We start from the raw sequence: 25,954 nt of genomic DNA, 5'->3' as shown, positions 1-25,954 counted from the left end.
CCCTCTGCTGAAGTCAGACAGGACAGTGGGGGCAGGTGGGAGCAGGAAGTGACTGTGGATTGTCCCCTGCCAACCCTGGCAGCAGCAGGTGCTTCTTGCCAGTTCCCATCCCTTGAGATTCCCCGCCAGCGCCCTGATGTTCCTGTCTCTGTGCCTCTTGCTTCCCGGTGAGTAGGTGGGAATCCTGTGCAAATTTGTACCAGATTAGGAGAAAACAGAACCGAGAGCAGCCCCTGGCCCAACTGTCGACAAATCCTCTTTAGTGCGAGAGAAATGGGAACCAGTGTAAACACTGAGTGTGAGAGCTGCTAGACCTGCAGCTGGCGTGAATGGATGTAGCTCCACCGGGGTCAGAGGAGACACATCCCCAACTGGTGTAAATCGGTGTAGCTGCACTGCAGTCAATGCTGGTTTACACCAGCTGAGAATCTGGCCCTCTAGAGAGCTGAAGGGAACGAAGGTCCCAGCTCAGATAAGGTCTGTGTGCGCGAGGAACCTGCCATGCCCCAGATCTAACGTCCTGCCTGGTTTGCTTCTTCACTGAAACATGAATCAGGAATGTTTTTCCCTGTCTATTAAACACAGTTTTTGTCCCTGAAGAGGGACCTTAAAAGAGAGGAAGATTTTATCTCCAGCACTAACCACTTGGTACCTTTTTGTTCCCAGCACCTAGTCCCAGCAGCCAGGAGATCTGCTCAGCTCCTGGTGAGTCCATCCGTCTGTCTGTCCCCAGACACATTCACCCCTCTGTCTGTCTGTCTGTCTTGAAAGAAAAGGCTTCCAGCTATAGAAGATTATTATTATTACTGTGACCCCAGACACCCCACTCAGGGATCAGGGCTCCAACATGGCAGGTGCTGCCCATCCCTATGTGAAGCTCTGGTCCCAGCCCCCAAAGAGCTGACATTCTCAGATCTGACATTATCCTCCCGGTACCCAGCTGTGCTGAAATAAGAGCCTGCTCCAGACACATTGCGCAGACCCTGCAGCCCTGGAGCAGGCACAGTACGTTTATTCTGCAATGAGAGGCCCATGGCTGCTTGTGCTGTGTAAACATTCCCATAGCCTGAATTCTGTTTGTCCGAGTCACCTGGCACGGATTAGCCGTGGGTTTCTGACTGCAGTGTAGACAAACCCTTAGCAGCTGTGAGCTGTTTCCACTGCAGCCAGCTTCATTCAGCAAATTGCTCCCTTGGCTCCAGGTGAAATGGACAGAGCTCCACCGACAGCCCCACTGACAGCTCTGACCCATTCCCCTTCCCAGGTGCTCTCCCTGCCCCCACCTTCTACCTGAGCCAGACATCCACCTGGCCAGGGAACTCCGTGCTGCTGCAGTGCTCCGTGATCTCCCAGGCCCCAGCCACCCACATCATCTTCTGTAAAGATGGGGAAGAAGTTTCATCCCAGATGGGCTCAGAGGAGAATGTCACCTACAGCTGGGACCATACAGTATCCAGGGGGAGCTCCGGGAATTACTCCTGCAGGTACGAGATCATGGACAGCAACAACCAGGTGACCAGATCCCAGCTCAGCCCTGCCCAGCACCTCAGCGTCACTGGTAAGGGGGGTGATCAACGCAGCAAGTGCAAATTATCCATGCAATGGAAGAGAGAATCCAGATGCAGATAACTCAGTGATGGGGGTGCCAGGCAGAAGAAGTAGGTTGTTTTCTCTGTGTGCATCAGCCCCTTGTTGCAGACACAATGTTTGTTTTCTCTGTCGGTCAGACAACTGTTAGTTAGACAGCAGTGGGTTGTTGGTTCCCAGGACTCCTGGGTTCTCTTCCTGGCTCTGGGAGCAGACTGTGTTTAGTATTAGAGGCAGCATAGCCAAGCACATAAATCTTGCACATTCCCTCTTAAAGGCACCAAGATAAAGTGAATGAGACTGGGGTTTGCAATGTGAGAACCCTCTCCTCTATTACCAGCACCACCTCAAGTGACCCTGTGTACCCTTCAGTATCCATACAAGGGTGAATGACAACTGTCACCTAAACTGTATGGACATAAGCACTTGGATAGTACTAGGGGCTGTGAAGTGCAGAGAGAAGTTAATAACACGCAGTGGATCAGCTGGGAATAGAGCACAGGGTCTCCTGGCTAGTAGCTGAGTGCTAGCCCCTAGCTCGAGGACTCCTGGTGGGAAATGCAGGCCCCCACACACAACCTTTACACAGGTGGGAGAGGGCTGCCAAAAGCCCGTGAAGTGTGTGACACTTGGCAGGTCTGATAGAGTCAGGATGAGCCCCTTTGGGGAGGTTTCCACTCGGGGAACTGTCATGTCCCATTTGACTGGTTTAGGGAGCTGGGCTCAGCCATTGCAGTTGCGTTTCTCACACACTGAGTGTCACCTGGAGGCATTGACAGGCCCAGATTCTCCTTGTCCCCAGTGCACAGGCCAGGTGAGCAGCAGTGAAGAGGAGTCAGACCCCACAGCTCACGGAGACGCTCTTGGGCCAGACCCTGGGGATCCGAGCCCGGATCTCTGCCCCCAGCTCTCCCCTCGCTGCATAGAGACTTTGGGTCAAACTCACCCGTGGAGTAACTCCTCTGCCTGCAGCACTTACACCAGGAGCAGACCCAGGGACAAGCTTCTCAGCTGGTGTAAACTGGCAGAGCCCTGTGGACTGCAATGGAGGGATATCAAGTTACATCCGCTGGGGATCTGGCCCATTGATTCCAGCAGAGCGATGCTAATTCACACCCAGTGGTGATCTGCCCCCAGTGGCTGGTAGAACCGCTCTGTCTGTTGCTGGGAGGCGCCTCCCTGCAGAGGCTGCAGGCGTCTCTCCCACAGGGTGCGATTCTTTTTGTCCTTGTCCCACAGGCAGCGCGAGCAGCAGTGGAGGAGCGGAGAAGCCGACCCCCACAGGTAACGGGCTCTTGCTCTGTCACACCCTGATTAGCAGAGCCTGGCTCTGTGCCCCCAGCTCTGACCTCAGGGCATAAAGTCTGGGTCAAACTCACCCCGGGGTGAGTAACTCCTCGACCTGCAGTACAGTCACGGAGTGTGGGGGAGAGACAAGGCCCTGCACCCCCGGCTTCCTTTGATTCGCCGCGACTCTCAGCCAGCCAGTGAAACAGAAGGTTTATGTAGGCGACAGGAGCACAGTCCAAGGCAGGTCTTGCAGGTACAGACAACAGGACCCCCTCAGTTAGGTCCATCTTAGGGGGCCAGGCAGGCCAGAGCCACGGTGGGAGGCCAGAGCCCCATCTGGGCTCCCCTCCATTTTCCCAGCCAGCTCCAAACTGAAATTTCCTCCAGCCCTCTCACTCAGCCTCCCCCAGCCTTTGTCCAGGTTCCCGGTAGAGGGTGTTACCTGGCCTCCAACCCCCCTCCTGGGTTCTCATGTTCCATGCTCAGGTATCCTCCCTCAAGGAAAGTCTCCCATCCCCAATGCAGACAGTCCCGGCAAGACTCCCCTGCAACCTTCCCAGGTCAATACTCCCCACTCAGTATTCAAAGAACATTCCCACTTCGTCACACGTTCTGTGCTAATTCCTAGCAGGTTGGGAGGAAACAACCGAGAGCCCTGATTGTCCACAAATCCTCTTCAACGGGGAGAAATGGAAACCAGTAGAAGTGTGAGCGCAATGGGCCAGATTCTCAGCTGGTGTGAATGGGCGTCACTCCACTGGAGTCTGCCATGCCCCAGATCTAATGTCCTGCCTGGTTTGCTGCTTCAGCAACACACAAATCAGGAATATTTTTCTGGCTATTAAAGGCAGTTTTTGCCCCTGCAGAGGGACCTCAGAAAAGGGGAGATTTTATCTCCAGCACTAACCACACGGCACCTTTCTGTTCCCAGCGCTAAGTCCCAGCAGCCAGGAGATCTGCTCAGCTCCCGGTGAGTCCCTCTATCTGTCTGTCCATCCCCGGACACACTCACCCCTCTAGATATCATGCCAGAGGGGTTTGTGCTGAAAGAAAAGGCTTCCCACTACAGCAGTTTACTATTAATTATATTTTTTACTGTGGTCCCCAGATGCCCCTCTCAGGGATCAGGGCCCCATCGCGCCAGGTGCTGCACACCACTATGTGAAGCTCTGGTCCCTGCCCCCAAAGAGCCGACAGTCTCAGATCTGATTTTATCCCCCTGGTACCCAGCTGTGCTGAAAAACAGCCTGCTACAGACCCCGCAGCCCTCGAGCAGCCAGAGTGCATCTAAATTGTAATTTGATGCTTTCCACTGGCTTGTGCTGTGCAAACAACCCCATAGCCCGAGCTGCGCCAGCCTGAATCTGCTGGCACAGGCCAGCCACGGGTTTTTAATTGCAGTGTAGACGTACCCTTAGCAGCTACAACCTGCTTCCACAGCAACCAACTTTCTTTGGCAAACTGCTCCCTGGATCCACCTGAAATAGGCACCACATTAACAGCTCTGACCCATTCCCCTTCCCAGGTGCCCTGCCTGCCCCCACCCTCCACCTGAGCCAGACGTCCGCTCGGCTGGGGAACTCCGTGCTGCTGCAGTGCACTGTGATCTCCCAGGCCTCAGCCACCCACATCATCTTCTGTAAAGATGGGGAGGAGGTTTGGTTCCAGACGGGTTCGGAAGAGAACGTCACCTACAGCTGGGACCATGCAGTATCCAGGGGTAGCTCCGGGAATTACTCCTGCGCGTATGAGATCATGGACAGCGACAGCCGGGTGACCAGATCCCAGCTCAGCCCTGCCCAGCACCTCAGCATCACTGGTAAGGGCCAGGCGAGAAGCAGTGGAGAGGAGTCAGACCACCCACAGCTCACGGAGATGCTCTTGAGCCAGACTCCAGGGATCCAAGCCCGGCTCTGTCCCCCCAGCTCTCCCCTCGCTGCATAGAGACTTTGGGGCAAACTCACCCCTGGGGTAACTCCTCTGCCTGCAGCACTTACACCGGGGGAGACCCAGCTCTCTGCAGTGAAACCCGGCCTGTGCAGAGGGGTCAGCCCCAGGGCCAGGCAGCACTTAACTCCCCTGAACCCTCAGCACTGGGTGTGAGCAGGGCCTAGGCCTGGTGCTGCCCCAGGCACAGGGGCGGCTGGGGAATGTCGCCCGTACACACAGCCTATCACACAACCCGCTCTGCCCACCAGGCGAGCCCCGGGCTGTCTGCAGGGTGCAGGGGTCTCCCGCACATTCAGGCTCCCAAGGGTGCTCCACAGACAAGAGTGACATAGGGGCTGGGATCTTCCTGAGGCATTTTAACTCTCCCGGAGCTTTGACAAGAGTGACAGGTCCCAGGGATCAGTGAAATGTTGGTTTGTTGAATGGACGGAGACGTCCTCGCTGAGTCTGCAGTGGGGAAACTCAGTGTGAAACTCAGAGCAAGAGAGAGAGTCCAGGGACCAGCTTCTTGGCTGGTGTAAACTGGCAGAGGCCTATGGACTAATAACACAAGAACTAGGGGTCACCAAATGAAACGAAAAGGCAGCAGGTTTAAAACAAACACAAGGAAGTATTTCTTCATCCAACGCACAGTCAACCTGTGGAACTCCTTGCCAGATGATCTTATGAAAGTCAAGACACTAACCGGGTTCAAAAAAGAACAAGATAAGTTCATGGAGGATACGGCCTTCAATTGCTGTTAGCCAGGATGGGCAGGGAGGGTGCCCCTAGCCTCTGTTTGCCAGAAGCTGGGAATGGACAACTGGGGACGGATCACTGAATGAATTGCCCTGGTCTGTTCATTCCCTCTGAAGCACCTGGCATTGGCCACTGTGGGAAGACAGGATACTGGACTAGATGGACTGACCCAGTATGGCCGTTCTTATGACTCCAATGGTGGGGACCTGGTCCATTGACTCTAGCAGAGTGATTCTGATTTACACCAGCTGGGGATCTGGCCCATTGACTCCAGCAGGGTGATGCTGATTTACACCAGCTGGGGATCTGGCCCCAGTGGCTGGCAGAACCACTCTGTCTGTCCCTGGGAGGCGCGTCCCTGCGGAGGCTGCAGGCGTCTCTCCCACACGGTGCGATTCTCTTTGCCCTTGTCCCACAGGCAGCGCGAGCAGCAGCGGAGGAGGGGAGGAGCCGACCCCCACAGGTAACGGGCTCTTGCTCTGTCACACCCTGATTATCAGAGCCCGGCTCTGTGCCCCCAGCTCTGACCTCAGGGCATAAAGCCTGGGCCACACTCTCCACGGGGTGGGTAACTCCTTGGTCTGCAGTGCAGTCACCCCCGGCTGGGCTAGGCTCTGTGGGTGCAATTCCCCCAGGGCAGAGGGGCAGCACAGCCCCTGGCATCACTTAGGTACCACTTCCACCCTCTCCTGAGCCCACAGAAGGTGCCAAGGCCTCGTGCTGCCCCTGTGCCCAGGGCGGAGTCAGGGCTGTGCTGGGCAAAGGGAGGAGCCTCCTCAACAGCAGAGGTGGCTCTGTGTGTTTTGCCACCCCAAGCACGGCAGGCAGGCGGCTTTCGGCGGCGCGCCTGCAGGCGGTCCGCCGGTCCCGCACCTTCGGCGTACCTGCCACTGAATTACCACCGAAGCCGCAGGACCGGCGACCCACACGGGCATGCCACTGAAGGCAGCCTGACTGCCGCCCTCACAGCAACCAGCAGGCTGCCCCCCTCACCCCACAGCTTGCCGCCCCAGGCACGCGCTTGGCGCGCTGGTGCCCGGAGCCGCCCCTGCCCAACAGCCTCCAACATTTAGGCCTCCCATCAGGGGAACATGTCCCCCTGCACATGCTCCCCCCTTAGAGCTAGCTCCCCTGATCCTCTGAGCTCCCCCAATCATACCCTGAACATCTAAGCACCCTGCTAATTTTCATCTTCTGATCTCTGAAAAACATCCCTCAAACACAGTCTCCAGTCCATTCCCCAAACATCTGAAACCCCCGCCTATCCCCAACATCTGATCTCCCCCAACCATGTGTTCCCCCATCATCCAGCGAATATTTCAGCTCCCCGACCATCCCCTGAACATCTGAGCTCCCCCAAACCTCCCCTGTCCAGCTGCTCTGCAGAGCTGACTCCATCCCAGGGTGAAATGTGCCCAGACACCATCCCACGAAAATCTGTTTCTGCATCAATTACTCTGCAAAGTTGTTCTGCAAAACTGCTCTGCCTTGTGCTCCTGACAGATTTCCCTTGAGGCCCTGGGCTGTTTGGCTTTTGTTCACAAGACTTTCTTCTTTCCCACATATTTCTTTGTGTGGTTCCCCCACTTGCTTACTCACACTGATTCCAGCTCCCCATGTGCTCAGAGGTCACTTCTGGATGCTCTTTATTCACTGCCTTGTGTTCTCCCCATCCGGCAGTGCCCTGGTGCCCATCTCTCAGCAGGGGCAGCAGAATGAGCAGGGAAGCAGAAGGGATCAGGATGGGGGAAGGGACCTGGTGCCCGTTTCTCAGCAGGGACAGCAGGAGCTCAGAATGGGGAGCAGGGACAGTCAGGGCAGAAGTGGCTGGAGCTGGGGATGGAGGACAGGGCAGGGACAGACTGTGCAGATCCATGGCTGCTGTTCTCTGGGGCACAAATTCACCCCTGTGCAGAGGCTCCCACATGAAGCTCAGACCCCATTTATATCCCCTTAACACCAGAGGGTGAATTTCTCCCTAGGGGAGCTGGGTCCTTCACACCCAGAATTGGAGACCAGGGTGGAGGCAAAAGGGTCAGGTTCATCTGACATCTCAGGCCCCACAATGACCTTTCACCCTGGCCCAGCTGTGTCTTTAGCCAGGGGGCTGTCTCAGTCCCCAGGCAGTGAGATGGGACAGGAGGTGTTTCCTCAATGATCTTATAAGACTCAAATATGCAAACCAGGCCCCTTCAGTTCTCAATCTTGCAGCCCTACATAGAGACGGCGTGACCAGGGTGGGGAAGGGGGTGGCACACGGCAGGAAACAGTGACAACTATCAGACCCAAGGAGAGGACAGAACAGGTCAGAGAGAGGCTGAAGCGACTCTGCTGCCTGAGCCCTGCAAACCCCAAGGACTGGAAAAGGGGCTGGCTGGCGTGTCCTACCAAGGGGAGCAGACCTGGACAGATTGGAGCAGAGAGAAACACCAGAGTTTCCTTTCTGCTGAATTCAGAGAGGGCAAAGGGGGCAGGTGGCATCTGGGAGCAACTGTGGATTGTCCCCTCCTAACCTTGTCAGGAGCAGAAGCCACTGCGCTGTTTCCAGCCTGATCAATTCCCCCCACCACCCTGATGATCCCGTCTCTGTGCCTCTTGCTGCGTGGTGAGTATCTGGGAACCCTGTACTAATTCATAGCAGGTTGGGAGGAAACAGAACCGAGAGCAGCCCCTGGCTCTGATTGTCCACAAATCCTCTTCAGTGGGGAGAAATGGAAACCAGTAGAAGCACTGAGTGTGAGAGCTACTGGGCCAGATCCCCAGCTGGTGTAAATCAGTGTAGCTCCACTGGCGTCAATGCTGGTTTACACCAGGTGAGGATCTGGCCCTCTAGAGAGCTGAAGGGAAAGTCGGTCCCAGCTCAGCCAAGGTCTGTGTGTGCGAGGAACCTGCCATCCCCAGATCTAACGTCCTGCCTGGTTTGCTTCTTCACCAAAACATGAATCAGGAATGTTTTTCCTATCTATTAAAGGCAGTTTTTGTTCCTGCAGAGGGACCTCAGAAAACGGGGGGATTTTATCTCCAGTACTAACCACATGGCACCTTTCTGTTCCCAGCGCTGAGTCCCAGCAGCCAGGAGATCTGCTCAGCTCCTGGTGAGTCCGTCCGTTTGTCTCTCCCCAGACACACACACCCCTCTCTCTATCCATCTGCCAGAGTGGTCTGTATTGATAGAAAAGTTTTCCCACTACAGCAGTTTATTATTAATTATATTTCTTACTATGGTCCTGATATGCCCCACTCAGGGATCAGGGCCACATCATGCCAGGTGCTGCACACCCCTATGTGAAGCTCTGATCCCTGTCCCCGAAGTGTCAGCTGGCACGGACCAGCCATGGGTTTTTAATTGCATTGTAGATGTACCCTTAGCAGCTACAATCTCTTTCCACAGCAACCAACTTTCTTTGGCAAACTGCTCCCTGGATCCACCTGAAATAGGCACCACATTAACAGCTCTGACCCATTCCCCTTCCCAGGTGCTCTGCCTGCCCCCACCCTCTACCTGAGCCAGATGTCAGCCCGGCTGGGGGTCTCCGTGTGGCTCCACTGCTCCGTGATCTCCCAGGTCCCAGCCACCCACATCATCTTCTGTAAAGATGGGGAGGAGGTTTGGTCCCAGACGGGTTCGGAGGAGAATGTCACCTACAGCTGGGACCATGCAGTATCCAGGGGTAGCTCCGGGAATTACTCCTGCGCATATGAGATCATGGACAGCAACAGCCGGGTGACCAGATCCCAGCTCAGCCCTGCCCAGCACCTCAACATCACTGGTAAGGGCCAGGTGAGCAGCAGTGGAGAGGAGTCAGACCCCACAGCTAACCCCTCAGCACTGGGAGTGAGTAGGGCCTAGGCCTGGTGCTACCCCAGGCACAGGGGTGGCTGGGGAACGTCGCCCATGCACACAGCCTATCACACAACCCGCTCTGCCCACCACGCGAGCCCCGGGCTGTCTGAAGGGTGCAGGGGTCTCCAGCACGTTCAGGTCCCCGAGGGTGCTCCACAGACAAGCACATCTGATTGGGGGACAGGGAAATCCTGGCTCAGAGCTTCCTGGGGCATTTTCACCCTCGCGGAGCTTTGACAAGAGAGACAGGTCCCAGGGATCAATGAAATGGTGATTTGTTAAATGGACAGTGACGTCCTCGCTGTGTCTGCAGTGGGGAAACTCAATGTGACACTAAGAGCAAGAGAGAGAGTCCAGGGATGAGCTCCTTGGCTGGTGTAAACTGGCAGAGCCCAATGGACTAATAACACAAGAACTAGGGGTCACCAAATGAAATGAAAAGGCAGCAAGTTTAAAACAAACAACAGGAAATATTTCTTCACCCAACGCACAGTCAACCTGTGGAACTCCTTGCCAGAGGATCTTATGAAAGTCAAGACACTAACAGGGTTCAAAAAAGAACAAGATAAGTTAATGGAGGATACGGCCTTCAATTGCTATTAGCCAGAATGGGCAGGGAGGGTTTCCCTAGCCTCTTTTTGCCAGAAGCTGGGAATGAACAACTGGGGACGGATCACTGAATGAATTGCCCTGGTTTGTTCATTCCCTCTGAAGCACCTGGCATTGGCCACTGTGGGAAGAAGGATACTGGACTAAATGGACTGACCCAGTATGGCCGTTCTTATGACTCCAATGGTGGGGATCTGGTCCACTGACTCTTAGCAGAGTGATGCTGATTTACTCCTGCTGGGGATCTGGCCACAGTGGCTGGTAAAACCGCTCTGTCTGTCGCTGGGAGGCGCGTCCCTGCGGAGGCTGCTGGCGTCTCTCCCACACAGTGCGATTCTCTTTCCCCTTGTCCCACAGGCAGCGCGAGCAGAAGCAAAGGAGGGGAGGAATCGACACACACAGGTAAGGGGCTATTGCTCTGTCACACCCTGATTATCGGAGCCCGGCTCTGTGCCCCCAGCTCTAAAGTCTGGGCCAAATTCACTTTGGGGTGAGTAACTCCTCAGCCTGCAGCGCAGTCACCCCTGATGAACTGGGCTCTGCCAGTGCAATTCCCCCAGGGCAGAGGGGCAGCACAGTCTACGTCCACCCTCTCCTGAGGACACAGCTGGTGCCAAGGCCTCGTGATGCCTCTGTGCCCAGGGTGGTGTCACCCCCGTGGTGAACTGCCGGCCACACTGGAGAGGGGCGATAGGGTCTGGGCTGCTGTGTCTGTCACTGGCTCGTGTGAGGTGTTTGCACCAAGTCCTGGTGCAGCCTGAGCAAACCTGGGCTGTTCCCTGCTCCTCCAACCCCTCAGGGCTGTGCTGGGCAAAGGGAGGAGCTGCTGCAACAGCCTCCATCACAGGCCTCCCGTCATGTGAATGTGCCTCCCTGTCCAGCTGCTCTGCGGAGCTGACACCATCCCAGGGGTGAAATGTGCCCAGCCACCATCCCAGGACAATCCACTTCTGCATCAATTATACCCTGCAAAGTTGCTCTGAAAAACTGCTCTGCCTTGTGCTGCTGACAGATTTCCCTTGAGGCCCTCAGCTGCTTGGCTTCACACTCGGGTGTTAACGTCTATTCGCAAGACTTCCTTTCTTTCCCACATTTGTTTGGCCTTTTGCCCAAGTTCCACCACTTGCTTAGTCACACTGATTCTGGCTCCCACCTGCTCAGAGGTCACCTCTGGATGCTCTTTCTCAACTGCCTTGTGTTCTTCCCCGTCCGGCCGTGCCCTGGTACCCGCCTCCCAGCAGGGACAGCAGACGCCTCAGGAACCCAGAATGGGGAGCAGGGGCAGTCAGGGCAGGATGAGCAGAAGTGGCTGGAGCTGGTGTGGAGGATGGGGCAGTGATGACTAAGCAGGTGGGGAAGGCAGATTCAGTCCCACGGTCGGTGTTCTCTGAGGCTGAAATTCACCCTGTAGAGAGGGTCCTACACAGGGCCCACGCTCTATTTATTTCTCACTTAATTCCAGAGGGTGAATTACCCCCTGGGGGAGCTAGGTCCTTCTCACCAGGGACTGGAGACCAGGGTGGAGGCAAAAGGTTCGGGCTCATCCAACATCTCAGGCCCCGCAGTCACCCAGTGACCTTTCACCCTGGCCCAGCTGTGCCTTTAGCCAGGGGGCTGTCTCAGTCCCCAGGCAGTAGGATGGGATGGGAGGCGTTTCCTCAGTGACATTTTAGACTCAAGCAAGCAAACCAGGCCCCTTTGGTTCTCAATCTTCCAGCCCTAAATAGAGACGCTGTAGCAAGGGCAGGAAAGGGTGTGGTGATGACTATGAGACCCAAGGAGGAGACAGAGGAGGACAGACAGAGGCTGCAGCATCTCTGCTGCCTGAGCCCTGCAGATCCATGGGGGCCTGGGAGCAAGGGCGATGGGTGACCCACCAGCTTGGGGAGGCTAGCCTCTGACTGGCCCGCCCCCTCTGCCTGAGGCCCCACCTTTCCCGACCCCCTTCCCCACCTGAGTCCAGAGCTCCCCCTCCCTGTGGCCATCAGCCACCCCCACCCCAGCAAGCCGGGCAGGCAGCACATGGCCCTCCCAGCTGCCAAGTGCCAGGCAGATGGCGAGTGGTGCCCCTAGCCCCATTGTCCACAGCCCTCCCTCAGCACAGGGTGGGCAGCGTCAGCAGCCCCCGCCCCACTGAGTGCTGGGTGTCATGGCCCCGGCACCTGGGAGCCCTCCAGCGCTGAGCAGCCCCAGCCACCCCAAGTCCCAACTGCAGCGACCCCAGCCCCAGCTCCAGTCCCAGCATGCGACGCATCCAGCCTGCCTGGGGCCAAGGGGGAAGGGCAAACAGGAGCAGGACTTCCGGGTGGAGGATGGGCGGGGCCACGCCCGGCTGTTTGGGGAGGCACAGCCTCTCCCAGCTTACAATACGCGCCGCCCATGGCTGGCTGGAGCATCCAACCCTGGGGAGCAGACAGAGGCAGATCGGAGCAGAGAGAGAGACTGGAGCTTCCCTTCTGCTGAACTCAGACAGGGCAGAGGGGGCTGGTGGGAGCAGGAGCGACTGTGGATTGTCACCTCCTGACCCCATAAGGAGCAAAAGTAGATGCTGAGCCGTTTCCATCCCTTACGGTTCCCCCACAGCCCTGATGATCGTTGCTCTGTGTGTTGTATCCTTTGGGGCAACAGTTTTAGGAAGAAATCACTGGAGATGCAGAGAGCTGTAAACCTGGGAGCAGCCATTTATTGCCACACACTGAACTAACCAAAAACCAGCCAAAACTGTCTGGGCTATCCCCTAATAATCTAACTCAGTTGCCATAGCAACACAAGATTCTATTACCATGACAACCAAATACACAACATTATGACTCTTGCTTCCCAGTGAGTATCCGGGACCCCTGTGCTAATTTGTAGCAGGTTGGGAGGAAACAGAACCGAGAGCAGCTCTGGCCCAGACTGTCAGCAAATCCTCTTTAGTGGGCGAGAAATGGTGTTATATCCTTGGGGGCAGCCGGTTTAGGAAGAAATCACTTGAGGCCAGAGAGCAGACAGCTAACAAAGCTACCATTTTATTTACAGACACAGCTCACTCAACCGGCCGAAGCTGGCCGAGCTATCCCCTAATAATCTAACTCAGTTGCCATAGGAACAAAAACCATGACAACCAAATACACAACATATTGGAACCAGTGTAAACACTGAGTGTGAGAGTTACTGGGCCAAATCCCCACTTGGTGTAAATCAGTGTAGCGCCACTGGAGTCAATGTTGGTTTACAACAGCTGAGGATCTGGCCTTCTAGGTCAGCAGGTCCCAGCCAGGGATCCAGGGTCCTTTGGGGGGCGGTGAGCAGGTTTCAGGGGGGCCACCAAGCAGGGCCAGCATTAGACGCGCTGTGGCCCAGGGAGAAAGTTGAAGCCTCACTCTATGGGGCTGATGCCCAGGGCCCTGAACCCCGCCACCCAGCGATGAAACCAAAGCTTGAGCAATGTAGCTTTGTAGGGGCTCCAGGCAATCACCCTGCTTCTTACCCCCTGACGCCGGCCCTGGCTTTTATATGCAGAAAACTAGTTATTGTGGCACAGGTGGGCCATGAAGTTTTTATAGCATGTGAGGGGGGCCTCAGAGAGAGCCCCTGCTCTAGAGAGCTGAAGGAAAAGGCAGTTCCCAGCTCAGCCAAGGTCTGTGTGTGTGTGAGGAACCTGCCATGCCCCAGAGCTAATGTCCTGCCGGGTTTGCTTCTTCACCGACACACAAATCAGGAATTCATTTCCCTGTCTATTAAAGGCAGCTTTTGTCCCTCAAGAGGGATCTCAGATGAGGGAGAGATTTAATCTCCACCATTAACCACACATCACCTTTCTGTTCGCAGCGCTGAGTCCCAGCAGCCAGGAGATCTGCTCAGCTCCCGGTGAGTCCGTCTGTCTGTCTGTCCCCACATACACTCATGCCAGAAGGGTTTGTATTTATAGAAAAGGCTTCCAGCAACAGAAGATTATTATTATTATGATTACTGTGGCCCCAGATGCCCTCTCAGGGATCAGGGCCCCATGGCGCCAGGTGCTGCATCCCCCATGTGATGCTCTCGTCCCAGCTCCCGAAGAGCTGACAGTCTCAGATCTATTATTATCCCCCCGGTACCCAGCTGTGCTGAAATAAGAGCCTGCTCCAGACACATTGAGCAGACCCTGCAGCAGGCAGAGTGCATCTACACTGCAGTTAGACGCCCACAGCTGGCTTGTGCTGTGCAAACAACCCCATAGCCCAAGCCCCGCCATCCTGAGTCAGCTGGCATGGGTCAGTCATGGGGATTTGATTGCAGTGTAGACATACTCTGAGCAGCTGTGAGCTGCTTCCACAGTAACCAGCTTCCTTTGGCAAACTGCTCCCTGGCTCCCCCCAAAACGGGCACCACCAACAGCCCCACTGACAGATCTGACCCACTCCCCTTCCCAGGCCCTCACCGTGCCCCTACCCTCTACCTGAACCAGATGTCAGCCCAGCCAGGGGACTCTGTGCTGCTCCAGTGCTCCGTGTTCTCCCGGGTCCTGGCCACCCGCGTCGTCTTCTGCAAGGACGGGGAAGAGATTTCATCACAGAAAGGCTCAGAGAAGGTCATCTACAGCTGGAACCATACAGTATCCAGGGGCAGCTCCGGGAATTACTCCTGCGGGTATAAGACCAAGAACAGAGACAACTGGGCGAGCAGATCCCAGCTCAGCCCTGCCAAGAAGTTCAGCATCACTGGTAAGAGTGATGAACAGCAGAGCGAGTACAATCGTTCATACAATGGCTGGGAGAGAATCCAGAGACACATAGCTGAGTGGCAGGGTGATGGGCAGAAGTAGGTTGTTATCCTCCATGTGCACCAGTCCCTAGATGGAGACATTGCACCTGCTTTGTATGTGTGTCACTCAATTGTTAGTGAGACGGGATGGGGACATTGGTTCCCAGGACTCCTGGGTTCTCTTTCTGACTCTGGGAGCAGACTGTGGGTAATGTTAAGGGCAGCACAGCCAAGCACATAAATCTGGCACATTCCCTCTGAAGGCAGTGAAAGAAACTAGATGGGACTGGGGTTTCCTGAATTCAATACTTTTGCCGTATTCCCAGCACTGCCTCAAGTGACCATCTGTCACCACATTGATCTGTACAAGGAGTGAATGACAGTTTCACCTGTACCATAGAGGCAGCACCTGGGGCAGTGAAGAGCACAGAGAAGTGAATAACACTCAGTGGAAGAGCTGGGCCTAGATTGCAGGGTCTCCTGGCTTGTAGCTGAGAGTCACCCCCGGGGTCCAGGACACCGAGTGAGGAGTCCAGGCCCACACCCACAGCTTCTACGCAGGGTGACAGGGCTGCCAAATGCCCATGATGTGCGTGACACTTGGCAGGTCTGACAGAGCCAGAGTGAGCTCCCTCGGGGAGGTTTCCATTCGGGGAACAATCATGTCCCATTTGACTGGTGCAGGGGGCTGGGCTCAGCCATCGCAGCCGCGTTTCTCACACACTGAGTGTCACTGGAGGCTCTGACAGGCCCAGATGCTCCTTGTCCCCATTGCACAGGCCAGGTGAGCAGCAGTGGAGAGGAGTCAGACCCCACAGCTCACGGAGACGCTTTTGTGCCAGACCCTGGGGATCTGAGCCCGGCTCTGTCCCCCCAGCTCTCCCCTCGCTGCATAGAGACGTTGGGCCAAACTCACCCCTGGGGTAACTCCTCTGCCTGCAGCACTTACACCGGGGGAGACCCAGCTCTCTGCAGTGAAACCCGGCCTGTGCAGAGGGGTCAGCCCCAGGGCCAGGCAGCACTTAACTCTCCTGACCCCTCAGCACTGGGCGTGAGCAGGGCCTAGGCCTGGTGCTGCCCCAGGCACAGGGGCGGCTGGGGATTGTCGCCCGTGCACACAGCCTATCACACAACCCGCTCTGCCCACCAGGCCAGCCCCGGGCTGTCTGCAGGGTGCAGGGGTCTCCGGCACATTCAGGTCCCCGAGGGTGCTTCACAGAGAAGTGCGTCTGACTCGGGGGGCAGGGAAATCCTGGCTCAGGGCTTCCTGGGGCATTTTCAGCCCCGTGGAGCTTCAACCTCAGTGACAGGTGCCGGGGATCAGTGAAATGTTGGTTTGTTAAATGGACAGTGACGTCCTCCCTGAGTCTGCAGTGGGGAAACTCAGTGTGATACTCAGAGCAAGAGAGAGAGTCCAGGGACCAGCTCCTTCGCTGGTGTAAACTGGCAGAGCCCTATGGACTCCACTGGAGGGATGCTGATTTACACCAGCTGGGAATCTGGCCCCAGTGACTCCAGCAGAGTGATGCTGATTTACACCCTCAGCGGATCTGGCCCCAGTGGATGGTAGAACCGCTCTGTCTGTCCCTGGGAGGCACGTCCCTGCTGAGGTTGCAGGCGTCTCTCCCACACGGTGCGATTCTCTTTGTCCTTGTCCCACAGGCAGCGCAAGCAGCAGCGGAGGAGCGGAGGAACCGACCCGCACAGGTAATGGGCTATTGCTCTGTCACACCCTGATTATCAGATCCTGGCTCTGTGCCCCCAGCTCTGACCTCAGGGCATAAAGTCTGGGTCAAACTCACCCCAGGGTGGGTAACTCCTCAGCCTGCTGCACAGTCACCCCCGATGGGCTGGGCTCTGTGGGTGCAATTCCCCCAGGGCAGAGGGGCAGCACAGCCCCTGGCATCACTTACATCCCATGTCCACCCTCTCCTGAGGACACAGCTGGTGCCAAGGCCTCGTGCTGCCCCTGTGCCCAGGACGGGTCACCCCCGCGGTGAACTACCAGCCACACAGGAGAGGGTTGAGAGGGCCTGGGCTTCTATGTCTGTCACTGGCTCCTGTGAGGCCTTTGCAGAGAGTCCCAGTGCACCCTGAGCAAACCGGGGCCGTTCCCTGCTCCTCCGCCCCCTCAGGGCTGTGCTGGGCAAAGGGTGGACCCTCCCCAACAGTCTCCATCGCTTAGACCTCCTGTCGGGGGAACGTGCCCCCTGCAGCATGATCCCACCTTAGATCTAGACCTCCGGGAGCTCACACGGGGTCCCTGTTACACCGCAGCCACCCTGTATCAGCTGCCCTATGGCACTGCAATCCCACCCGCTGCTTTGCACATGTCACCGCATCCCTTTCCATGTTGCAGGGCCGGTCATGTCCCCTGCCATCTGGGCCGCCCGCTGTGTCCTGGTCCTGCTCCTCCTGGTGTCTGCGCCTATCATCACATTCATGCTGGAGAAACGGGGCCTGCCCGAGCCTGCGGGGCTGCATGGGGGAAGCAGCTGCATCCTGGGGGGAGAGGGACTGGGAGTGGGGAAACCCCATTAAAAAGTCATGAACAGGGGAGATACCAGTGACCAGCTCTGAGTGGGGTGTTGGGGAGTCACCATTGGTCAGTGCTGCACAATAGGCCCCTGCAGTAACAGTTTTTGCCCAGGTAACTCCTCCAGCCTCCTTCAGTCCCCCACCCTTCCCCCATCAGGGACGTTGTCAGCTACTCTGCCCTGCAGCCTGCAGACCTCTGCACACCACCAGCCAGGCCAGGGCCACACCGAGCTTTGCCAGATCTTAGCCCTGCCATGAGCTGTCCCAGCCAGACAGCCCAGCCTGGCTCCTTCCTTCTGTGCAAATAATCCCTCCTGCAGAGAGGCTGTATGATTAGGGGTTAAGGCTGGGCTCATGGTTAAGGCACCAAGGTGACACTTCTGGGAGATTGGGGGTCATGTCCCAGCTCTGCTACAGAATCCTTGGGCCTGTTACTTCATCTCTCTGGGCCTCAGCTCCCATCTGTGAAATGGGGATAATAATTCTGCCTTGTCTCAGGGGAGAATTTCCAAAGCCCCTAAGGGATTTAGGAGCACAAGTGTGTGACTGTGCCCAGTGCCTTGTGCTCTTAAGTCCCTCACATGCTTTTGAAAATCCCTCCCTTAAGGTATGTCTACACTACAAAATTAGGTCGATTTTATAGAAGTCAATTTTTTAGAAGTCAATTTTATACAATCTATTGCGTATGTCCACCCTAAGCGCATTAAGTTGGAAGAGTGTAGTAGCCTCGCTACTACGGCTAGTATCAACTTGCAGAGCGGTGCACCGTGGGTAGCTATCCCACACTTCCCGCAGTCTCCACTGCACATTGGAATTCTGGGTTAAGCTCCCAGTGCCTGATGGGCAAAAACTTTGTCGTGGGTGGTTTTGGGTACATGTCGTCAGGCCCCCTTCCCTCCCTCCTTTCATGAAAGCAACAGCAGACAATCATTTTGCACCTTTTTTCCAGGGTCCTGTCCGCCAGACCCGCTCAGCCCGCTGCCTGCCTGGATGATCAGAACCCCAGACCATCAGCGGGCTGAGCGGGGCCGGTGGGCGGAGCCTCAGGCTGGCAGTGGGCTGAGTGACTCAGCCCTCTGGCAGTCTGGGGCTCCGTCCACCGGCTCCTGCCAGCCGACGTCCCTCTCAACCCAGCTCAGCTGGCAGACCTCGGTGAGGTCAATCAGGGGTGCCTGGACAGACATAGCTATCCTCCTCCTAGAGGAAGGAAGTGACTCCAGGTCATTCTCTTCTTTAAGTTTCGTCTCATGGAGATTCAGTCCTGCCTGGAATATCATGCGAGCTGGAGGCTTCTGCCTCAGGCTGCTCTCCCAGCCAGCAGCACCACGCGGTCGCACCTACCCCAGCCTACCCCTTGCTCCCATGGCTCATGAAGCCTGGACAGTAGTAAGGAGCAGTTCAGCTTGTGAAATGACAAATCCAGAATGAAGGATTGCACTCTGTGGGCTTCGTTGAGGTTATTCAGAATCCTAGATAGCATTTAGTCCCTATAAAAGGTTTCATGAAAATTTTCCCCCGCCTCTAACAAAAATGTTAATTTATCGGAGCAGCAAAAAGGGTAAGGAACCCGGGACTATAACTTAGCGAGCGCTTCCATATTATTTAATTCATAATTGATATAATTCAAAGTAAAATTTCACAGCGTGGTCTGTTCTAAGACTAAAAATGCAGGAGGGGAGTCAGAAAAAAGGAACAGTGATATGCTTCCACCCAGTTTTGAACCAGGCCATTTCACATGTTAGGTGAACATGATAACTGCTACACTACAGGGCATCTCTTTTTTTGTGACAGACTTTGCCAAATGCAGAGGAATATTTTCTCTAGCTACAGATGCTACCTAATGCAATGTCTATATCTATGGCCTTCCTAAGCAGTCATGCCCCCGCCCAAAGCTGACACAGCAACCTGGCTCGGGCAGCATCGCTAGCGAGGCATGATACTTTTGCCGTTAAGCAAACACAGCGATTCTTTCCTGGCCTCTGCCAATGAATGCCTCCATGCGTTATGCTGTGCCCTATCAGTGTGGGAGGACTGCATGAGCTTGGAAAACATGTCATTGCAAGTGCATTTTTTCGCCTTCTAATCTGTGGTAAACTCAGGGACGGAGATGATAGGGGGAACGTAGAAACATTCTGGGGGGACTGCATGGTCACCTGTACTGCTGAGTGCTGCTGAGTTCGCCATGCTGGCCAAACAGGAAATGAAATTCAAAAGTTCCCGGGGGGGGTTTCCTGTCTACCTGGCTAGTGCATCTGAGTTCAAAGTGCTGTCCAGAGTGGTCACAATGGAGCACGCTGGGATAGCTCCTGGAGGCCAATACCGTTGAGTTGCGTCCACACTACCCCAAATTCGATCCGGCAATGTCGATTTCAGCGCTAATCCCCTCATTGGGGAGGAGTACAGAAATCAATTTTAAGAGCCGTTTAAGTCAACAAAAATGGCTTAGTTGTGTGGACGGGTGCAGGGTTAAATTGATCTAATGCTGCTAAATTCGACCTAAACTCGTAGTGTAGATCAGGGCTTAGAGTGTGAACTCTTGCAGGCGGGGACTGTTTCTCACTAAGGGTTTGTCTGAACAGGGAAATAGACCAGCAGAACCACACTGGTGTAATTAAACTACTACAGTCATCCTGGGATAACTCCCTGTGGGGACACTCTTATTCGAGAATCAGAGAGAAAGCTTTGGTGACATGAGCTAAACTGGTTTCAAAGTGACATGAGCTAAACTGGACAAAGTCCCTTGTACACTGGAATGAGAGTGTCCCCACGGGGAGTTATCCTGTGATAGCTGTAGTGGGTAAGTTAGACTAGTCTAGTTCTGCTGGTCTATTTTCCCCTGCAGACCAACCCTTGGTGTCTGCAGCACCCAGCGCAAAGGGGCCCTGACCTTGGCTGGGGTCTCTGGTGGGTCCTGTTATATAAATAATAATGACAAAAGGCAATCAGGGCTCAGTGGTGCTGGACGAGGAGCCAAGGAACAAGGTCTCTGTTCCTGCTTTGATATTCTGTACCCGAGCTGGGTTTTCTTCTGTCTCCAGTGGAGCCTTGGGATTCAGCTGTTAGACTGAACTCTGTGGGGCAGGAGCTGTCATCTGCTCTGTTTTTACAGCACCCAGCACAACGGAGCCCTGACCCGGTCAGTCTCTAGGTGTTTCCACAATAGAAACGTTACCTCATAACAATGCAGAGTGTCTGAGTGAAAGGTTAGTTATTTCGGTTTCTCTTATTAGTTTCCTTGATGTTTATTTTCTGATCAGTGTAAAGTTCCTGTCATGTGAGTGACAGGATGACAGGCTAGAGAACAATGACTGGGGCTAATCTGTGGATGGGTGTGGGGGCGTTTGCCATCACTGGAAGGGCACATGGCCCCTTGGATGTCTCACATCTGCCCTGTCCAGCTAAGATCAGGGCCCCAGAATGCCGGGCATTGCACAAAGAGTGGGAGATTGTCCCTGTCCCAGCTGAGATCAGGGCCCCATCACACTGGTGCTGCAAAGACATATAGTGGGAGATAGACCCAGCTGAGCCTGAGATCAAGGCCACGTTGTACCAGGTGCTGCACAGACAGAGAGTGGGAGGTAACCCCTGTCCCAGCTGAGACCAAGGGCCCCATTGTGCCAGGTGCTGCAAAGACACAGAATGGGACTAGCCCTGCCCCAAAGAGCTCACTGTCTAAACAGACCCACACAAGGTGGGAAGCAGAAGGAGCGGGTTCCCCTTGTACAGCTGGGGAGCTGAGACACAGATGTTCTGATCTACAGCAGGATTTAGGCATCTCTGTGAACCACAAAACCTCTCCTCAGCAGCTGCCACTCTCTACATTTAAACTACGTCATCTCTGTCATCTTGGATTTGCTAAACGTAAACTGTCGTTCATTTCAACTTATTTGGAGCCTTACTCTTAAAACTAATGACTGTTTTAAGAAAATCAAAGTGTCCCGATACTGTCACCGTCATAATTATGTCACTTGGGAGAGCTGGAATTTTTGTGGTATTTAAACCCTTTCCGAGGTTTTTCTGCGAGCCTCTGTTAAGGTGCTGCAAGGTATCTCCGAACATTCAGAGCAAAAATCTCTTGCTACAGGCGGAGCTCGTATGTTGGGCCGTAGCCGGGAGGCGTGATCAGAGGCTACTTGGTTCCACCCAAAGAGAGGCAGTGATCTCTCTAGTGGGTAGGGTGCTGCCCACCCAGGATGTGGGAGATCCCTGGCTCAAGTCCCCTCTCTGCATGATGGAGAGAAGGGGTTTGAACAGGAATCTGCCCCCTATCAGCTAAGTGCCCTAATCCATTTGGCAAAAGTCTGCCTGGCTTCAGGAGAGAGCTCCTGGCTTTGGATCGCAAAATAGGCACCAAAGTCCCTGAGAGGGACACGGTTTAGGACAACCCCCTCTTGTTGGCATCCCCCCTTAGATAGCTTAGCCAGCCCCCACCTGGCACACTCCCATTCTCAGGTGCCCATAGAGCTGCGGGGGAGGGAGCCCAGGGCTGGCATAGCAGCGGGGCTGTCTTTGAGGTGCATTGTCAGAGCTGCATAGAGAGACCAGGCCTGGAAAGGCAGGAAGGGATGTGCCCAAATCCAGCATGGGAAACTGGGGAGCCTAAGGGCCAGGAAACCAATCAGGTTCCTTAGCAATGACTAGGGCTCAAGTGAAACAACTGTAAACTCCTATAGAGCCGGAGGAGAGCGAGATCCTGTCCATAGAATTCCAGAGCAGGACTCTACCACCCTATTTACTGCCAGGGCCGGCTCTAACATTTTTGCCACTCCAAGCAAAAAAAAAAGAGCGCCGCCCTGCCCCCGTGAGCGTCGCCTGCCCCCCCCAGCACTGCACCGCGCCGCCCAAGTCCCCGCCCCCCTCAGCACCGCATCGCACAAGTCCTCGCCCCCCCAGCGCCGCGCCGCCCTGCCCACGTCCCGCCCCCTCAGCGCCGCTGCCCCGCCCAAGTCCCGCCACCCCTGCGCCACATCATGCCGCCAAAGTCCCGTCCCCCGTTCCCCCCACCCCCAGTGCTGCCCGGCCAAACCAAAAACAAAAAAAACAAACCCCAATCGCCGCCCCCTCCCAAGGTGCCGCCCCAAGCACGTGCTTGGTAGTCTGTTGCCTGGAGCTGGCCGTGTTTACTGCAGACCGTTTCTCCAGTCTGTCCAGATCATTTTGAATTTTAATCCTATTCTCCAAAGCATTTGCAAGCCCTCCCAGCTTGGTATCACCAGTAAACTTTATAAGTGTTCTCTCTATGCCATGATCTAAATCATTGATGAAGATATTGAACAGAACTGGACCCAGAACTGATCCCTGTGGGACCCCGCTCGATATGTCCCTCCAACTTGATTGTGAACCATTGATAACTACTCTCTGGGAACTGTTTTCCAACCAGTTACCCACCCACCTTATAGTAGCTCCACCTAGGCTACGAACGTCACTCGCTAAGCAGTGGGCAGTGATGCCAAAGCCCTGGGAAAGCATGAGGCGATGAGAAGAGACGGTCGTGTCTGGTGCTTTGCACTGCGATTACAGAGTTACAGATACGGTTCACCGTGCATCTTTGGTGCTTGAAAACACAGCTGCTCAGATTCAGTTTAGACTCCTTGTTTCTATTTAGTTCTCACTCAAGATGAACTCACTGATAAGCTGGTCTGGAGGGTGAGCCTTAGAGCTGGTGTGGGGACGGAGCTGGGAGGAAAGATAACCCGGAGGTGCTCTGCTGCCCAGTGAAATCCCTCGGTGCTGAACCTTGAACCATGGTGTTGCAGAGAGTGGCAGAAGTGGCAGCAAAGGCAGTGAGCAGCAACCAGCCATGAGTGGGGTGGGGCAGAGGGCCAGAGGGATCTCCATCCATTGGACTTTCACACCACGAGGTGGGAAACTGAGGCAAAGGACACTGCCCAAGACACGGTGAGGCGGGTGTTTTACTTATTGTCACTTTTCTATCAGTTACTTACTTTTCAGTCATTGTGGTGCTTGTGAGTGGGGAAGTTTTGCCTCTTTGAAGCGCCCAGTGGTGGGGTTAATTTTCCCAGGTTACCGGGTGGGGTCTTAAGCCAGTTCTGTTTTCTGATATTAAGAGGAACCCCTAGATATGGAACCCAGCCCTTTGTTGCTGCTGACACTGCCTGGCCAAAGGGTGCAAATTAAATCCGCTAGGACATTGGCTAAGGGTTTTGCCTGCATGTTGTTATTACTTATTTGTCGAGGCCTTGACCGCATGGTGCATGGTGCTGCACAAATCGAGAGCAGCAGGAGGGATTGGAATCCAGGGAAGGCACGACATTGTGTGGGTCTCTCCTTGGGCCCGGCTTGTGGAGGTTTGGCCAAGGGTGACCTGGGAACAGCTCTGGCCTGTTCTCACGCCCCGCTCCATTGCTGCTCGGAGTAGAGCTCCCCTCTTCCGGCCTGGCTGCGGCTCGGCGAGCAGATCGCGTGGGAATGGAGGGGACAATGAGCAGCGACTACAGCACCAGCAGAGCAAGCGTGTGGCTGCTGGGATCTGGCCCCAGCCTGCTATTTCTGCACCGGACACTGCTACCGTGCAAGCTGCTGCCTGAGGGGACGGGCTCCCGCCTGGGGATACAGCCTGCAGCAGCCACAGCCAGGGGTGCTGTGAGCTCACAGGCCGAGGCTGTGGCTTCATGCAGAGCAGGGGCCCACGTGCGTCTGAGCCACGACTATAAGTAGCTCCCTGCACATGGGGCTGGGCTGGCCGCGGCTTTGTTTCCTGCATTTGCACTTTGCTGCAGCTTCCGCCCTCTCATTCCATGAGCTGGGCCTGGTACTTCCAGTCAGCCGGCAGCCTCCTTTATTCCGGGGCTGCCATGAGCAGCCGATGGGAGCAGCCCCCCCCTCCCCCAGGGCCACAGGACCTCGCTCCCCAGGCGCAGCTGCAGCAGAAACCGTCGTGTTCGGCTGGAGTGATTGAGCTGCTTGCTACAGTTCAGACACTGGCCATTCGCTCCTGTGCGCTGATGGGCTGTGACAGACGGGCCCAGCCCCCAGGGAGCTCTGGGTATGCAGCCCCCAGCGCAAGGGGTGGGGGCTTGCTCTCAGCTGGGCCCCGCTGCCCCCATGCTCCACCAGTGGGAACAGAGGGGGCAGGATCCAGGCCTGCCCGCAGCTGGGAAATAGCCAGCCCTGCCGGGGAGGTGTCACAGCCTCGGCCAGACCAGGTGTCTGCAACCTGGCAGAGAGCATGAGGTGGGGTGGCAGCTCCCTGCACCCCAGGCTCAGCCACACACAGGCCTCCTGGCCACCCCCAGGGAACCTTCAGGATCTTCTCATCCCCGGGTGCCAGAGCTCAGTGGGACCCCACAACTCCTGCCATGAGCCTTGCACCCCAGGAGGCTGGTCCATCACCACATACCATGGCCAATAGCTATCACCAGCTGAGCCACCCCGGGGATGGAGACTCAGCGTGAGGTGCTTTGCGGCTGAGGTGCCACCAGAGGCTCAGGGGTGCATGAGCCCCACCTGCCCAGCACCCACTGACACACACAGAACCACTAACACACTGAGACCCACACACATGCACCTGACACAGCCCAGACCAACCCGACGTACTACAGCACACACAGACCCACACACCCAACACGCCCAGACCCACTGACTGACAGACACACTGACCCTCCTAACGCACACAAAGCCCCATGCGCACCCGCTCGCTCAGACTCACCGACACCCACCAAACCAACACCCTACATAAGGGGTGGGCAACTTTTTGGCCTGAGGGCTTCCAAAACTGTACAGAGGGCCGGGTAGGGAAGGCTGTGCCTCCCCAAACAGCCTGGCCCCCCACCCCCATCCACCGCGTCCCACTTCCCACCTTGTGACTGTCCCCCTCAGAACCCTCCACCCATCCAACCCCCCCCACTCCTTGTCCCCAACCGCCCCCTCCTGGGACCCCCCTGCCCCTAACCGCCCCCATGGCAAGCTGAGGCTGTGGGGGGGGGGCAGTGGGAGAGAGGCTGAGGGGCTAGCCTCCCTGGCCAGGAGCTCAAGGGCCAGGCAGGCTGGTCCTGCAGGCCGGATGTGGCCCACGGGCCGTAGTTTGCCCACCTCTGCCCTACATGTACCATTAACACTTATCCCCACCTAGCCAACCTGACACACCCACAGTGTAACTGACGCTGCCTGGGTCTGCTGAGAGCCTGAGCCTGTTCCTGAGAGAGGGGGAGTCGCCCATCTCTGGGAGAAGGAGGAGCTGCCCCAAGTGTGACTGATACAGTGACGCTGCTTGGGTCTGCTGAGAGCCTGAGCCTGTCACTGTGAGAAGGGGAGCCACCCCAAATGTGATTGATGCAACTATGCAGCGTGAGTCTGCTGAGAGCCTGAGCCCATTGCTGTGAGGGGAGGGAACTGCCCTTGATCATCTTGCTAGACTGTTAATTCTGAACCCTACAGATGACAACCTGCAGCACACTAGACACTACAAATATTGGGACGGCATCAAATAAATGGTATTTACTATCAAAATAAAGAGCACAGGGTGTAGCTGCTCTGGCTGGGTTGTTCATTTCATACTGACTTCAGTAAAACCCTCCATTGATAAAACGACTATGCAGAATCCCCCCAAGAGCAGCAGACTTCTTCAGTTTTAATGTCAGAGGAGTTGTGTTAAACAAACTCCTTTTATTCAGAATGGCACAGACGCCCAGCAGCCCCCAGCCCAGATCC

The 25,954-nt window shown here is 55.7% G+C and overlaps 1 protein-coding gene across 1 annotated transcript; it reads left to right on the top strand.

Annotated features, from left to right (window-relative positions):
- The first annotated feature begins 9,256 nt into the window (after nt 1-9,256).
- LOC120394424 lies at nt 9,257-17,295 on the top strand. Its single transcript, XM_039518655.1, has 6 exons — nt 9,257-9,335; nt 10,376-10,420; nt 13,832-13,870; nt 14,416-14,706; nt 16,409-16,453; nt 17,106-17,295. The coding sequence occupies exons 1-6, from the start codon at nt 9,272-9,274 to the stop codon at nt 17,285-17,287; spliced, it is 666 nt and encodes a 221-aa protein (XP_039374589.1). The 5' UTR covers nt 9,257-9,271; the 3' UTR covers nt 17,288-17,295.
- The last annotated feature ends 8,659 nt before the right edge of the window (nt 17,296-25,954 follow it).

This window comes from Mauremys reevesii, unplaced genomic scaffold, assembly GCF_016161935.1.
Source record: "Mauremys reevesii isolate NIE-2019 unplaced genomic scaffold, ASM1616193v1 Contig58, whole genome shotgun sequence".
NCBI classification, from domain to species: Eukaryota; Metazoa; Chordata; order Testudines; family Geoemydidae; genus Mauremys; species Mauremys reevesii.
Note: the sequence above shows the minus strand (reverse complement) of the source record. Positions and strands in the feature narration are given on the sequence as shown.

Bases quoted from the DNA above. Each gene is read 5' to 3' on its own strand.
- LOC120394424 (XM_039518655.1), top strand. From the start codon at position 9,272: ATGGACAGCAACAGCCGGGTGACCAGATCCCAGCTCAGCCCTGCCCAG. The intron at 9,336-10,375 runs GTAAGGGCCAGG...CTTGTCCCACAG, and splicing joins CCAGCACCTCAACATCACTG to GCAGCGCGAGCAGAAGCAAA. The intron at 13,871-14,415 runs GTGAGTCCGTCT...TCCCCTTCCCAG, and splicing joins GGAGATCTGCTCAGCTCCCG to GCCCTCACCGTGCCCCTACC.